The sequence below is a fragment of the Eucyclogobius newberryi genome, unplaced genomic scaffold, assembly GCF_026437365.1.
Source record: "Eucyclogobius newberryi isolate DKJ021-1_F unplaced genomic scaffold, fEucNew1.0.hap1 SCAF_17, whole genome shotgun sequence".
NCBI classification, from domain to species: Eukaryota; Metazoa; Chordata; class Actinopteri; order Gobiiformes; family Gobiidae; genus Eucyclogobius; species Eucyclogobius newberryi.
This window is the reverse complement of record NW_027315801.1, coordinates 4,889,636-4,905,942: the sequence shown is the minus strand read 5'-3', so window position 1 is coordinate 4,905,942 and position 16,307 is coordinate 4,889,636. Positions and strand designations below refer to the sequence as shown.

General features: G+C 43.2%; 2 protein-coding genes across 2 annotated transcripts; one reads left to right on the top strand and one right to left on the bottom strand.

The window, feature by feature from the left end:
* Positions 1 to 155: 155 nt before the first annotated feature.
* On the top strand, positions 156 to 1,931 carry cptp (ceramide-1-phosphate transfer protein). Its single transcript, XM_072448494.1, has 3 exons — positions 156 to 205; positions 318 to 471; positions 1,062 to 1,931. Exons 2-3 carry the CDS (start codon positions 338 to 340, stop codon positions 1,582 to 1,584), a joined length of 657 nt encoding a protein of 218 aa, XP_072304595.1. The 5' UTR covers positions 156 to 205; positions 318 to 337; the 3' UTR covers positions 1,585 to 1,931.
* A 2,823-nt stretch (positions 1,932 to 4,754) lies between these two features.
* ddx19a (DEAD-box helicase 19a) lies at positions 4,755 to 15,010 on the bottom strand. The gene is made up of 11 exons (XM_072448819.1): positions 14,884 to 15,010; positions 14,479 to 14,536; positions 13,621 to 13,840; positions 12,939 to 13,031; positions 12,289 to 12,391; positions 11,701 to 11,815; positions 9,857 to 10,034; positions 8,285 to 8,522; positions 7,396 to 7,558; positions 6,613 to 6,804; positions 4,755 to 4,816 (listed from the first exon to the last, which is right to left on the bottom strand). Exons 1-11 carry the CDS (start codon positions 14,944 to 14,946, stop codon positions 4,755 to 4,757), a joined length of 1,485 nt encoding a protein of 494 aa, XP_072304920.1. The 5' UTR covers positions 14,947 to 15,010.
* Positions 15,011 to 16,307: the final 1,297 nt, after the last annotated feature.

The window sequence follows — 16,307 nt, the reverse complement described above, 5'->3', positions numbered from 1 at the left end:
TTGTTTATAATCAAAAGTACAAGTATAACGTACATGTATTTAATGTAACCAGGCAGCTGCGAATCTCGAAGGTCTTAATTGTATTGTGAAAGCTGCGTCTTTGTTTCCGGCCATGGACTGAGCATGCGCAGTGAGTTAAAGCGAGCACTGCACTGACAGTTCATGGGACCGACGCTCTGACTTTGATCTCTTCCTATTTTTACAGGTAAACTTCGTGAACGCAGACGTTTTTCGTGTGAATTAGCGCGTCGTGAACGTGTCGCGAGCGCGTTCTCTCATTGCTCTTTATCGCCGATGTGTTTTTTTGCCTCTTTCAGTTTGTAAAAGAAAGAAAACCATGGCAGATTCAGTGACATCCGATGATCAGAAATTCTGCCTGAAGGAGGTGCTCGACGCGTTCAGGTTATGCCTGTCTGAAAACAAAGAGGTTTATCTGGAACACTACGTGACTGGCTGGCGAGGTTTGGTCAAGTGAGTGATACTAGAGCATGTGTCATTTAGTTATCAAATTAAACGTGAAATGGGTCAAACTTTGGCCTGTACTTTTTTTTTTTTATCTTATTACTGTGTTTATTACCCAATTAACTATGGACTGGGTTCCTCCATCACGTGATCATTATTTAATAATTATCAGCTTTAATTAGACTTGGAGCACAATGCTTTGTTTATTTGGGTCTTTAATTAAATTCACCCAATTCATGCTGTTAGTGGTTTTCCTTTTGTCATTATGAGATAACCAAAGTCACCAGCAGTTTCTTATGTTTGTTACGTAGTTCATGGTCAAAGTAGTAAAAAAACAACAACAAAATTTAAAAAATTACCGTAAAAGGTACAACTTTGAGACATTCTGTTGAACTGGCCCAAATGACCAAGACGTATGCCTTTTGCCCCCGCGTCATAGTCTGGACTCCCCTGAAAGTACTGTATAAAATGCATGTAAAAGTTAAATATGCATTTTTTCTGGCCATATAACTTTATTCCTTTCATCCCTTGAGAGGTGGACATCGGCACACGCCACAAACCAAAGACAACGCCCGTTAACGCATCGTTTTCGTCGACAGACTCCTGAACACGCTGGGAAGCGTGTTCGGCTTCATATCCAAAGACGCCGGCAGCAAAGTCCTGATCCTGGCCAACCTCCTCAAAGGCGACGACCGCGCGCACTACGCCACCATCCAGTCCATGGTCAAATACGAGCTTGAGAACCAACTGGTGGACCTGACCAAGTACGGCGCCCACCCGACGTCCGGCTGCCGCACCCTGCTCCGCCTCCACCGCGCCCTCCGGTGGCTTGAGCTGTTCCTGGACAGCCTGCGCACCAGCGGCGACGACTGCAAGACGTCGGCGTTGTGCGCGGACGCCTACAACGTGTCGCTGGCCCAGTTCCATCCGTGGGTGGTGCGCAAGGCCGCGGGCATGTCCTTCATCCTGCTCCCGGGGCGGCCGGCGTTCTTCAACATCCTGAACGTGGGCACTTCGGAGCAGGTGGTCGCCATGTTGGGGGAGGCCATTCCTCTCATCAGCGAGGTGTACCGGATCACGGAGGAACTTTACGCTCGCCACAACATCCTGGACATACCTTAGGACGAGGAGGACATTTACACGGGCGTCGAAGGAACGTTTTACGAACTGTGGTGGGAACAAATAACTTTAAACGTGTTACTTTGACTGCTACTGCTACTATTCCTTGTTTTTTACGACAGAACCGCAGCGTGGAATGTGCATCGTTTGTTTAAATTAACTTTAAATGTGATATTTTATAGTCAGGTTTATCAAAATTACTGTAAAAAAATGAATAAAAATGCACCTTGTTTTTGTGGATGATTTATGGAATTATATAATTATCATGAATCTTTTTCCTGTTCCAGAACACGGGATGCTGGATATTTTTATTGCATGGCCAGTGTTGATGCTGTTAAAATCATGTTTTTCTTATTATGGTTTCCAGGGTGACTATATGTGTACAGAATGTTTTGTAGTTGAAATAAAAATTAAACATGTCAAATATAATGGTAAATTATAGCAGTTACTAATAGATATTGCAAATGTTTTACTAATTTCTTCGTTATTTTTTCTTTTCTATATTGTTCGTGACAGTTGCTGTTATGGTATTGCTAAACCCAAAATAATTTAATTTGAAGCATTTTTAATCTTGCATCACATTTGAACTTAATAACGTACTTTGCCCCCAGTTCCCAGTAGTTTTTTTTTCCATTCATATCATTTATTTTATTCTTTAAATGTTTAACCACGACTGTTGTTGTCATGGTAACGTCCATACGCCAAACGGGCACTTCCTGCATCCGCGGTTTTATCTTGCAATTAATGATGACGCCTGTTTTTGAATTGTTTTTTAACTTTTTGTTCGTTTTACATTTTCTGAAGTGAAACTCGCAAACGTTTTAGACGCGGCTGTCGTTTCGTGCTTTATGTTTTATACAAAAACGACTTGGTTCCGGTCCAAGTGCCATGGCCGTGCCCCAAACACGACCGAAGTCCTCCAAAGGGCGACGCCGGTCCTCCGCACAGACGCCTGACGTGTTCCAGCGCGACGCGGACGAAGAAAGCTCCGCGGCGCGGTTCCACGTGGGCGGACGGGACGCGCCGGTTCGTCCGCAGCCGAAGACGCGGCATTCCGAGCGGGCGGGAGGAGCCGGAGGAGCCCCGTCACTGAACAAGTACACGGTGCTTCCGTCCATAGAGAGGGGCAGAAACCCCGGGCATCCGTGCGCGGGTGAAGAGCTGCCCGGTCTGACCGTCACCGGCAGCAGGCGTGTCCAGCAGCTTGCAGAGGTGGGCACACACTGGCTCGGACACTTTCCTTTGAATGAACTGGACTAAACCAAATGCCCTTCAATGATTAGTGATTACTGTCGGCCAACTCTTGATTTAAATTATTTATTGAACCAGCTTTATTTAACCAGGTAAGAAACAGATATTGAAACTTCTTTTACACAAGTCATGCAAATCTTTCCAATAAGCCATTAAAGAACAAATACAACTTTAAAAAGCAGTTTAAAAAAATACTTTCTTTGCCTTTAGAATTGGCACAAAAACCCTCAATTGAAGCAACCTCCAAAACCTGTGGTCTGTTTGAAGCTTCTGGAGAACTCTTTTTCCCTTCATTCCTTTAGACGCGTATACAGGAGATGCACCCTTGTTCTTCACACGATCTTGTTTACAGGCATGTGTCGCGGCCACAGGGCTCACAGCGGGCACCTGCGGCAGCTCGGGACCCGCCCCGGGCACCTGCGGCAGCTCGGGAGCCGCCCCGGGCACCTGCGGCAGCTCGGGAGCCGCCCCGGGCACCTGCGGCAGCTCGGGACCCGCCCCGGGCACCTGCAGCTCCGGCGGTGGCAGAGAAGTGGTGCCATCGTCGCACACGCTGCTCCTCGCCATCAGAGACCCGAGCGGCAGGAGGTTTCAGCGGCGCTTTGACACGTCGGATACTCTGCTCCGGGTCAGGACCAGCGCAGAGGCAGAGTACGGAGTGAAGTTCAGAGAGAACGCCACGATCCAGACCATGGAAGTCCCACGAAGGATCTTCACCGACATGAAACTGACTCTGGGACAATGTGGCATCAGTGACAGATCTGTGCTGTGTGTCTCCCAGCCTCAGGACCAGGCCTGAACCGGGTCTAAATACTTGATTGTTCTGAACACTGAACCTAAGTAGGACAGAAATGTGGATTAAATACTGAATTCTACAAATATCTGAACTAGAGTAGATGATGTACCAGTACCACAGTTTGAGAAACCCTTTGTTCTGTTGGTCACATGACTTCACACGTTGGTCACATGACACACACACACTTTACTCCTTTGCCTCCATCAGGAACAGTCACGTTAATAACCTAAAATATGATGTTTTCATGTTTGTTCAATAATTCCATTCTTTGGTGAGATTGTTCCTGTAAAAACATTATTTAACTGATCGTAAAATATAATGAAGTTGTAAAAAAGGAACGAAATGTCAGTGAAACAAATTACATCAAAATCCAGCGAAAATTTAAGTAAAATTAAATAATATAACTTGTATAATATAAAAAATGTAAAATATGACTTTGAGAAGATTGAAAAAATAAGTAAAATCACTAAATAGGACTATTTTTGAGAAGTATAATATTTAAAACAATTTTAAAGATACATAAATAAGGATGATATTGTGTGTAGTGTAACCTGTCACATGTAGTGTAACCTGTCACATGTACTTTACAATGGGTGTGTTGCTCAGGACAAGGAACAAATTAATGTGAATCTGCTTTTTTATGCCAAATATGTAAGTGGTGTCAAATTTTTTTGCTTAACACAAATATTTACAGGCCAATCCTCATGGAACCACTCCTCGTGTCATATTACAAAAATAACCCTGAAGTCACCGTTTGTACAATAAAGCAATCTGCATAAAGACAACACACTGCACTCTTTATTTGAACAAGAGCACAGATTTTTACACGTTATTTTAACTCGTCACACTCCAACAACCATATGAGTCGATTAGTATTTTTTATAACGCGGCAACGTGAAACGCAACGTAGCCTTTTGCGGCGATTAAAGCGTCAAACGCCTCAAGTCTCCAAAGGATTTACTCGTTAAATATTTTACCTTCATTAATGGTCACGCAAAACACACAGAAAACTCAAACGTCACCGCAAACTTAAAACCGCGGAAGAAAACATGCAAAAACAAGTGCTACAAGCGCGAGAGTCCTACGGGCGAGTCGAGGCGTTTGCAGTTTAAGCCACTTTCACCACTCACTGAATCAACTTCTCCATTTCTTCAAGATTGTCGGTGTCGAGTTTGGTGATTTTCCGGTCTGTGGGAGAAAATAAACAATACATCACTTATTACACGAGGAATCATTGTGTTCGAGTCAGTAAAACACAGAAAGCGACACAGAAAATTGAATTATTTGACGATAAAACTGTGACGTCTCCTAATGCTCAGAAATGTAAAATGTGCAAAAAGTATTACCGTATTTTCCGGACTATAAGCGGCATCTTTTTTCATAGTTTTGGGCCGGGGTGAGACTTATACTCCAGAACGACTTGTGTGATAATATTCGGTATTTTGACACTGACAACCACAAGAGGGCGCTCTAGGCTCTAAGCGACAGAAGAATCTGCACTTCCTTTACCTCTGGAGTTTGTAGAGTTTACAAAAAAAAAAACTTTAAATTATTCAGTCACAAAAGCATCTACAAATGTACATTATTCAGTTACAAAATAGTGATTGTCGAATTAAAAGGAAGCAATTTGTCCAAAGTACGGTATTGCAACACACTGCAACTAGAATTGAAACAAATGAAATCAAGTCACGGTCACTCTATTGTCAAAAAAAGGAAAGAATGTTTCATTGTTGTGGAATCAAAAATGGAACGCTGCCAGTTCCTCAGCATGAACTTTTAGTCTGTTTTGAAAAGAAAACAGTCTGACATTTTAGGATTGTTTTGAGATCGGTTTCACAGACGTTCTATTACAATGCTTAAGGTCCAAAATGTGTAGATTTTCTATAAAAAATAACAATTTGCCTCCATCTGAAAATAGGTGTGTCAAGGTTATCATCAGGTTAATCGAGAGTGAACAAAAAAATTATAATCTTGACAGTTTTAATTATTTTTATTTCAAACATTAAAAAAATAAAGCCTTAATGTAAACTACTGTTTTTATCTGGCCGTTTAACACATTTAACTTCATTTTGTCAGCGAGTTTAATTTTGTATTGTCAGTCACAAACTTGAGGAACAGTAACATGTTAAGACAATGTAAAAAGAAAATCGCCGTTTAGTCAGTCTCAACAATCGCAAATAATCGTTAAATCGTGATGCTTTTTCCACAGTAAGGCCGCAGTTATTTTATTACTTGGTTTACAGATTTTTAAATGAAATATATTGCACAGGCGAACGGAATATAACTATAATTTAAATTTCAAAAGATGTTTTCTTCCGGGTTTGCCCAAAACGCACCACGGGAGGAGAGGGGGGGAGAGCGCGCAACAGTAGATTTAGCGTGTTTTAAACACAGAACTGACGCTTACGTGTGCACCCTTGCCCGCCCACCCACCCAGTCACGGCAAAACGCGCTGAAGAAAATGTGGTAAACAGGTTTAAAATGTGCATTTGCGATATAAAGGAGCACAGCAGCAGGGAAACGGGTGCGCGCTCTCTCCCCGGGACTCTAGGCTCTAAGCGACGCAGAAGAAGAATCTGCACTTCCTCTACCTCTGGAGTTGTTTAGAAGTGACACAGAGGAAGAAGAATTCAATGGATTTAGGGATTTGGGGTAAAACTGATGCTTTGGTAAACTTGTTAGCATGTTCTTTATGCTATAGTTATCTGAATAACTATTCATATGTTACGTTACCTGACACTTACCACAGTTCTGTCTGTGCCTCATGTAGCTGAAGGTGTTAGCGTTAGCATACGTACACCTATTCACCATGTTCCCTAATCTGTTATTATTTTAAACTAAGTTTCAAGATTAAATGTCTCTTCTTGGTCTTGGATTTTATCAAATAATTTCCCCAAAAAACTGTGACTTAGACTCCAGTGCCACTTAAGACACTTATAGTCTGGAACATACGGTAATCTAAAGTGAACTTGACTCTCACAAACCGAAGTGAATCTCGATCTGGCGCAGCAGCTCCATGCTGTAGTCGCCGTCCACCATATTCACGGCGAAGCCTCTCTTGCCGAAGCGCCCCGTGCGGCCGATCCGGTGCAGGTACGTCTCGTTATCGGCGTTTCCGTCCAGGTCGAGCGGGAGGTCAAAGTTCACCACGATTGACACCTGCTCCACGTCGATACCTGCAAACGACAAACACCAATCAATGGCTCTTAACCTTACATGGGCGTGACCTGAGAAGAGAAGCCATCTTCAGATAGTCACAACGTAGATTCAACTGCAGCAAACTGAGCCGCTTCTCATTTCTGAAACAACCATGTGGAAAGACTCCCCCCGTGGACATGGAAAAGATGTCCCTGTGTTTGAGAAGAGGGAAATCACCGGCATCGAGCAGAGAAAACATCTGAGAAGCAGAACAATGACACACTGAAGGTCTGCGCTAATCTGTCGCGCTAATAAACAAACGCACGTGTGTGTGTTGTGTCAGTCCGCACGGGGGAGTGCGCATGGGCACTTCAGCTTCAGAGTTCTCAAATCGCCGAAAAATCGTCCATAGCGACTTTAATATGGCAGAAGCTTATTGACAGTGAATGTGTGCTGTAATCAAAGCGGGTTCTACCAAATATTAGGACACAAGATTTATTAGAATTGACCAAAATCATGACCGAAAGGACACATTTGAAAGGAAAAACCCCACTATGATGCGTTTATGTTGCCGGGACATCACAGTTGGCTGCAGTTCCACCCTTGGCGCCTGGACAGGGCTGCGTTACCTCTGGAGCACACGTTGGTCGTCACCAGCACCTTCTCTTTGCCCTTCCTGAACCTTTCGATGACCGCCGCTCTCTGCTTCACCGTCAGCTCGCCGCTCAGCAGCGCCACCTGGTGACCTTCTTCGCACAACTGCGACGTCAGCCAAGCGGCCGTCCGGCGGGTCTGCGGAAACGGAACGTCGACGTGTGAAACGGCAAGAGTCGGTCATTTTGAGATTGAGCGGACGCTTTGAATCAAGAAGCCGGAATTCCTGTATTGATTAAGTCATACGTATCAATATCTAAAATATCCAAGTAATCTGCAGACTCTTGCCTGAATGGAAAGGGTTTGCATAGATTATCAGTAAAACGGGTTGAATTTTTTTTAAAACATAGTAATCTACATTTTTTCAGAACCTGATCATTACCATAATAACCCAAGACGAGGGCAGGGAAAATGATGACGCTTTATTTTGTGGCATTGTTGTTTGTCTCGAGAAGGAGCACAAATCTTATCATAAAATTATTAAATAAATATATTCTTGTTGAGTTTCAAAGGTCATCATATTGGCACCGTTTTCAGAAACAGAGATCTTTTGGGACGGTTTGAAAGAGGTCCGTGAAGGAGGCAATTTGTGTTCAGCAAACCACAATGAAGGTACTGTATGTGTGTAAAAGTACTGTATTTTCCGGACTATAAGTCGCACCTTTTTTCATAGTTTTGGCCGGGGTGCGACTTACACTTATATACTTATAGTCCGGAGCGACTTATGTGATATTATTTGTCATGTTCACACTTGCAACCGCATTTCATACTCCAGTGCAACTTATGTTTTTTTCTTCTCGATTATGCATTTTTTGGCTGGTGCGACTTATACTCCGGATAATACGGTAGTGCTCCTTCACGTACGTGGCAGAAGATCATGGCCTGCGCGATGGTCAGGCACAAGTACAGGTTGCAGAGGGCGTCGAACTTGGCCTCTCTGTCGGCGCAGACCACGTAGAACTGCTTGATGGTGTCCAGCGTCTCCTCCTCGCGCCGCAGACGGATGATGTTGGGCTCAGGGACCACGCGCTCGGCGAACCGCCACACAGAGTCCTCGAAGGTGGCGGAGAACAGCAGCGTCTGGCAGTCGCCCGGCAGCAGTCTGCGGCGAGAAAACAAACGAGAAACAAGTTTGTTCAGACAGACGCACTTGCTATGCAGTTCACGGCTTTCAGATGACAGTTTGTGGGAGACATTTTGAGACATTTGGCCAAAGTACATGATGCGTTTCATTTGGCTTGACCTGGGAAAAGGGATGTCACAATATCAAAAGTTAGTCTTACGATTGAGAAAAAACATCTCGATTTAACGATTCGAGACTAAACAGTAAAATCTTGAATTTTCTTTCATTGCCGTGATCTGACATGTGACTGTTCCTTCAGTTTGTGACCGACTTTACCAAATTAAACTTTCAGAACAATACAATAAAGTTAAATGAGAAAAACAGCCACTTCTTTACATTTGTGTCTATTTTTTTGACGATGGATTGAACTAAAAAGACTTAATTTTGCTTCTAAAACCACAAGAGGGCTCTGCAGCAACGCTCTAAGCGACGCAGAAGAACAGACACTTCCTCTACCGCTGGAGTTTGCGGAGTTATTTAGAAGTGACATGGAGGTTGTGATAATTTGTGCGGAGTAACAAGTGCACTTGTTACTCCGCACAAATTATCACAAATGTACAAGTAAAATCAAAACTAGCCAAAACTACTCAAAACAACGTTGAGGCCGTGTTCGCAATTACGCAAACACTGCATCAAAACTGGAACTAAACCAGGACTAGAACTTGACCAAACCAAAGTCTTCAACAAGGATGATGTATGTGTCAAGGACAATCCTGTGTGTGGATGCTCTGGTCCTGGTATGTGTGACCTGTGGATGCTCTGGTCCTGGTGTGTGTGACCTGTGGATGCTCTGGTCCTGGTGTGTGTGACCTGTGGATGCTCTGGTCCTGGTGTGTGTGACCTGTGGATGCTCTGGTCCTGGTGTGTGTGACCTGTGGATGCTCTGGTCCTGTTGTGTGTGACCTGTGGATGCTCTGGTCCTGGTGTGTGTGACCTGTGGATGCTCTGGTCCTGGTGTGTGTGACCTGTGGATGCTCTGGTCCTGGTGTGTGTGACCTGTGGATGCTCTGGTCCTGGTGTGTGTGACCTGTGGATGCTCTGGTCCTGGTGTGTGTGACCTGTGGATGCTCTGGTCCTGGTGTGTGTGACCTGTGGATGCTCTGGTCCTGGTGTGTGTGACCTGTGGATGCTCTGGTCCTGGTGTGTGTGACCTGTGGATGCTCTGGTCCTGGTGTGTGTGACCTGTGGATGCTCTGGTCCTGGTGTGTGTGACCTGTGGATGCTCTGGTCCTGGTGTGTGTGACCTGTGGATGCTCTGGTCCTGGTGTGTGTGACCTGTGGATGCTCTGGTCCTGGTGTGTGTGACCTGTGACCTGTGGATGCGGATGCTCTGGTCCTGGTGGCCCTGCGTGGCGATCATCACGTCGGCCTCGTCCAGCACGCACACGGAGACCTTCTTGGGGTCGACGACTCTGTATTTGACGCACCAGTCGAGCAGCGTGCCCGGGGTCCCGATCACGATCTGCTCCTCCAGCGCCGCGTGGCGAGACACTGGCGACGGCGACAAACCACAACGGTAAAACTACTCTCAAACACTTTACACGTCTTAGGTTCTTATTAAAACGGTGCACTGTGCAATATCTCTCCAGGCAAACGTTCAACTTCCCGAGGTAAGAAACGGCATAGTGGATTAGGAATAATGCAGCACAGATGTTTAATAATGGAGCCGCACGGTCACAGGAACAAGACCATCGTTATCATCTTTTTTTTTTGCGAGAGTGTGTGAACAGCTTTTATGATAATGCCTCAAAGGCAAGAGGGAGTTAAAATTCATCCAAAGATCCATAAATGTCGATCTGATTTTTTTTAAACTTAAAAGGTGGTATGGACGATTTTTTTCAGCAAATTTTTTATCATATTTCCTCGTGGCGTGGATAAATCATTTGTCCTGCCACGTATCAATCATAAAACAGACCTATCGCTCACCTGCAGCCACGTCAGGCTTGTGCCCACGTTTCCGCGTGTCTAAGCGCATGGATCTATCATAATATAGTTCCCTCAGTGTACGGGGCAAAATGAAGACGGAGAAAGACAGTTCGAGCTGACGCAGAAGTGGACAGAAATCTACGGGAGACGAGCGATGCGATGCGCTCCGTTGCGCTAATAAACAAACGCACGTGTGTGTTGTATCAGTCCGCACGGGGGAGTGGCATGTGCACTTCCGCCTGCGTTCTCAAATCGCCGAAAAATCGTCCATACCGCCTTTAATCTTAAATAAACAGCACTGAACATGAGACACTGCTCTGTAAGACTATAGCTAGCTCTTTGAAACAAATAGATTGAGAAATATGTCGACGTTGATCATTTATATATAGTATATTCGAGTAATCTGAATACCGTATTTTCCAGACGATATTGCACCTTTTTTCATAGTTTTGGCCGGGGTGCGACTTATACTTCAGAGCGACTTATGTGATATTATCTGTTATTTTCACACAACCGCATTTCATGCTCCAGTGCTTATGTTTTTTTTCCTTCTCCATTATGCATTTTTTGGCTGGTGTGATTTATACTCCTGGAAATACAGTACCGGTACTAAGAGTAGTGATCTGATTAGGAGTGATTGAATAAGCAGTGATTCTGACCGGTCAGGAATAACTGATTGTACGTTTTTTTATTTTTTTATTTAAGGACATAGCATTTACATTGGACGAACTAGATGCAATGTTTTAAGTGTTGTAGCAGAATATGCATTGGGCCAATTTAGAGTCACCAATTTGCCTAACACATGCATGGGTGGGAGGAAGCCGGAGAACCCAGAACACGGTAACACGGGGAGAACATGCAGACTCCACCCAGAGAGATCATGTGATGTTGGTCTGGTCCGGGAATCGAACCCAGGGAGGCAAGAGCGCTAACCGCCTTTGCCACCGTCCCCCCCGTAACAAGAGTTACAGACAGAATGTGATGTCACAGCTCGATTTCCACGATCACATTTTAAAAGAACGACAGAAAAGCGAGTAGAAAAAAGAAAACTAAAACCTCTCTGGTGTGAAATGTCACGATGGGGGAAAAACACCGTTAGATCAAGACAAATAACTCTTGACCATTAGAGAAGTCGTGACGGGGTAATTCACACTGGAATATTGTAATTATTAGGAACAATATCAAAGGTTGCGGTGTCTTTGCCACATAAAGACAGGGTGTGTCTTCTCACCTCTGTTGCCCCTGACGGCGTACGCCAGTTTGACTTCGGGATAAAACGTGCCCATCTGCTCGATCACTTGTCCGATCTGAAGGGCGAGCTCGTACGTGGGCGCGAGGCACAAGCACTGCAACGACACGCTCAAACTCAATACGAGGAGGGCAAAATATATACTTATGGCTTTAGGTCATCACTTAAAAGCTCATCAAGTACATAGTTCATTTCAGAAACTAATAATGAAGCCAAGAAGATTTTGAACACAATTTTCCGCAAATTTCTGATGTATTAATCACTGTCCAAATAATGTTACAATGCAAAAAAAAACTATAAATATTGATACGTTTGTATCAATATACCGTTTACAGGTGGGCAATATTTCAAAATGTAGATTATATTGTGAACGTTGTTGTAGAATGTGTGCAAAATTAGACTGATAATCGATCGTTTATGGTTAAAAATGCACCAACAAGGGCCGATTAAAAACTAAAATGGACAATAAACTGACGTAAACTTTCACATAAAAAAAAGTGAACGGTGATTTTTCTGTACGTATTTTGTTGGATCGACACATGGATATTCACCCTCGTCCCGGAGCTGTACCTGTGTCCACTTGTTAGCCGGGTTCACGTGGCTGAGCATGGCCAGGGAAAAGGCTGCCGTTTTCCCCGTCCCGGACTGTGACTGGGCGATCAGATTCTGGGGGCTAAAAACGACAACATTATCATCATAAACAAGCCACTTCAGACGACTACCGTATTTTTTGGACTTTAAGAACTCTTTTTTCAGACTCTACTCCCCCCCGCTTTGAACCCCACGCTCATTAAGTTACAACTGGGCGTCCAATTTATAGATTTTACTGGAATGGCCACCGGGGGGCACTCTAGCAGGAAGCGCAAGCATTTGACACACAGTAGAAGTCATCGTCAGAAGACACATGTTTTCTATAGTTTAAGCTTCAAAATACTGTGTGTTATTACAATCAGACTCATAATCACTGAGATATTAGTCTAATTAGTAACTGGTTCAAAAGACGCATCACTAGCGCGTTTATGTGTAAATATCTCTTGTTATATATAATGTGGGAACCTCAATTTATTGTCAGGTGTGGCCCGTATATGGACAAGTTCTATTTTCTTCGTAAATTTCGCTGCTTTTACTCAGGAGCACTGTACAGCCCCAACAGTACGGAGACCATTTTGAATCGCGTGCAGTGTTTGAGGACGCGGCGGACGAGACGGACAAACACTCACGGCTGCGCCAGCATGAGGGGCAGAGCGTTCTCCTGGATTCGAGACGGTCGGTTGAAGCCCATGTTGTAGATTCCCTTCAAAAGCTCAGGTTTTCTAAAAAGGGAAAAAAAAACAGTGAAATTATCATCTACAGAAACACGGTTTGTGCAGCGCCCGACTTCAATGCTCCAACTCCATGAAACGCACTAAAGAATAAAAAGAAATCCACCATAAATGATTCGTGCCGATTAAAGTAATTTAACTCTGTGTCGTTTGAGTCTTTTCTTTCTTCATGATATATATTGCGTGGCTAAGGTAATTATAATACTGAGCATGTGACAGATTTTTTTAAAAGCCCCAGTGGAAAAACAAGACAATTAAGTCCATATCGTGGCACGTTTGTGGTTCAGTCTGTTCCGTTTTTGAGAGAAAACAACTCGGTGCCGATTTTAACCGGCCAAAACGAGTCAAACGTCTGCATTCTGAGGCATTTGATTACGAGAAGTGGGAACTGTACGGAAAATGTTGTGCAACAAAAAGCGCAGATTAAAACATTTCTCATAAAGTGAAATTTCTGCTCTTTTTTGTGGTCGAGTCCCTTTGCTTTAGACATTTAAAAACATTTTTTGGTGAATTTCCTCCTTCATTGTCATTGTGATGACCCAGAACAGAACTGAGAGACTATTTCGGGATGCACACTCACAGCCGGAGCTCCTCAAACGTCTTGACGGAGAACAGCGGCGAGTTGGGGTCTCGCTGAAGCACCTCCACCTGGTTCCGGTTCTTCACCAGAGCTGTCCGGATTATTTTATTAAGCAAACTCTGCTCAGCCCGATCGATCTTCTCCAGCTCGCGCTCAGAGCCGCCGCTGCTCCTCCGTTTGGCCTCTGCTGTGCCCAAAGACCTCCTCTGAATGACGTTTCCTGCAGCAGACAGTTATTATTAGACATCGCCGTGTCGAAAAGTCGTTTGTGAAGGAAACGTTTCTCCCAATGAAATGCACTTGTGAGCTGTTATAATTATTATTATTATGTGGATAAACCGAAGCAGATACTGTCAATCAACATTTCAGATCCCAAAATGTGCTGACTAAATGAACAAAATAAAACATAATCAATGCCACCAGAGGCTAAAGAACAATATTGTAAACGTCCTGCAGTGCGATTGTCCCTTTTGCCATAAACATGCACATAAAATCTAACATTTTATCCATTTATTAAATTCCAGGGATTCCTTTCATTGCTTAAAAACAAAAACTAGGGATTGCTCGATTGTTTCCATGGAGATGAGGTTCAGGACTCTCCACTAGAAAATTGACATAGTGCATCTTTAAAGTTTTAAGGCTACAGAACATACTCCAAATAACTCCAAAAAAAATTAAAATAGCATGTATTTATGTTTGTATTTTTATTGCACGCAAAACATGTGAGCGGGCTTGCCTCTCCGCAAACCTGACTCGTACTTGGTTCACCACGTTCGTTTGCCTATAATATTCCACAGTTTAACTCCATGGAGGGTGACTCTGTGGATGTTAAATCTTTAGTTAAATCTATTTACTTACCATTTATATCTGGTCTCAGGTTGGGTGGGCCACCAAGTCGCCCCCCTTTAGTGGCACACTGCCAGAGGAGGAGAGGGGAAAAAAAAAAGGTAAATATTTATTTATTCATCAAAAGCTTCAGCAAAATAGAATGGAAAAACACCACTGAACGTGAATGGCTGAAGTGTATATATAGTTTTTCTTTTAATGAAAGGTTATTTGCTTTAGCGGTTCATTTTGCACTTGTCTTTTAAATGTGGACGTGGTGTAACTGTGCTGAATAAAGCAAATCTAATAAAAAGCATATAAATTCCCCAAAAAATGTGTAATTACGCTAGCCCTGCAACTAACGATAAGCTATTGCTAAGCTAACAGGTGTGTGGGATAATTTAATGAGTTTACACGTTTTTGTCCAGACAAACTCACTTTTGTCGGTTCAGTTGTGGATTCTTGGACGTCCACTGCCAGAGCCCACGAATCTTCAGACATTTTCAAGCAGTGAAGGGGATTATTTGATATTGGAATTTACACAGAATACTTGATGAAAAAGTTTGATATGAGCCCAAATAATCAGTCTGAAACCCACGCAGCCGGGAAACACCATGCGCTAACTACCGACGTACAGGTGACGCACTAGAGGGAGATGCTGCCTAATGCGGCCTCCATCTTGCAACTGTAACACAATTCTAAAACAACATTACTGACAAAAGTCAGAATTTTAGTTACACTCTGATATATTTGACAAATCCATACAATGTATTTATGTGCAATCCAGTGTGTGGATCAAGTGAATTAACTCGTTAAATAATTATAATAGTAAACGTGTTTCGTATTATGTAGCTAGCATGTATATTAGCATGTTTGCCAGCACACATGTTTACCTCTAGTGTAGAGGCGTGTCTTACCACGTGGTGCACACGTGACGTGTAGTTCAAAACCGTGCGCTTCACTCAGACTCTTTTTATATTTGTTTCCAGGAGTCACATGAAAAGTGCTCAGCCACAAGGATAAAAAGAGGAAAAAAGCCCTGACATCCATGATCTCCTTTCATCCACTAATACTGCAAGGTAATGTCTGACTCAAAGTGAACATAATTAACTATAATAACCAGTTAATCAGCTTGAGAGTCATTAAGTAGAAGTAGAAGAATTAGCAATACAACTTCCTGGATATAAATTATGTATCATATTATAATAGACTAGTGTCCAATTTAGTGCCTCACATCACATGATACATACAAAACATTCAAATGATGATTAATCAATTACTAATTACATTAGCTACATTTTACATATATATATATATTGTGTCCTCATTTAGAACCATGTCGTATACCATGGTTTAGAGAGGAAATTTAACCATTTTTCACAGGTTCATCATCAAACCTTGTAGTTAAAAAAGACAAGTCCCTATTAAAAAACACCACTTCCTCATGAAGAAAATAATGTCTTATTTCGATGGTAACGTTTAATATTGAATTTTGCACAGCCCTCCCCTGTGTTCATCACTGAAAAGACACACGCGGACAGAAGATGTGCCGGAGAGTTTTATTAGCCGCGGGTTAATTCAATTTGGAGGCGGATGTGGAGTTTTTCAGCCTCCCAGTCTGTCACGCGATAACAACAGGCCATTTTTATAAACACGCATTCATCGTCATGGTAACCTCCCCGCGGATCAAACCGAGCGATCGCGACACAGCTGAATAACCCGCGCGATTACTTATGACGTAACATATAAGAGCTCAAAAGAAACAGATATTGACTAAAAACGGAGGGACGCCAGTGAGTAGTGAGTGGCCGATATTGACAAAAATTTATACCGTATTTTCCGGACTATAAGTCATTTCATAG

Bases quoted from the DNA above. Each gene is read 5' to 3' on its own strand.
- cptp (XM_072448494.1), top strand. From the start codon at position 338: ATGGCAGATTCAGTGACATCCGATGATCAGAAATTCTGCCTGAAGGAG. The intron at 472-1,061 runs GTGAGTGATACT...TTTCGTCGACAG, and splicing joins GGCTGGCGAGGTTTGGTCAA to ACTCCTGAACACGCTGGGAA.
- ddx19a (XM_072448819.1), bottom strand. From the start codon at position 14,946: ATGTCTGAAGATTCGTGGGCTCTGGCAGTGGACGTCCAAGAATCCACA. The intron at 10,035-11,700 runs GTGAGAAGACAC...CGCCGTCGCCAG, and splicing joins CGCCGTCAGGGGCAACAGAG to TGTCTCGCCACGCGGCGCTG. The intron at 4,817-6,612 runs GTTTGTGAGAGT...TTTCTCCCACAG, and splicing joins CCAGATCGAGATTCACTTCG to ACCGGAAAATCACCAAACTC.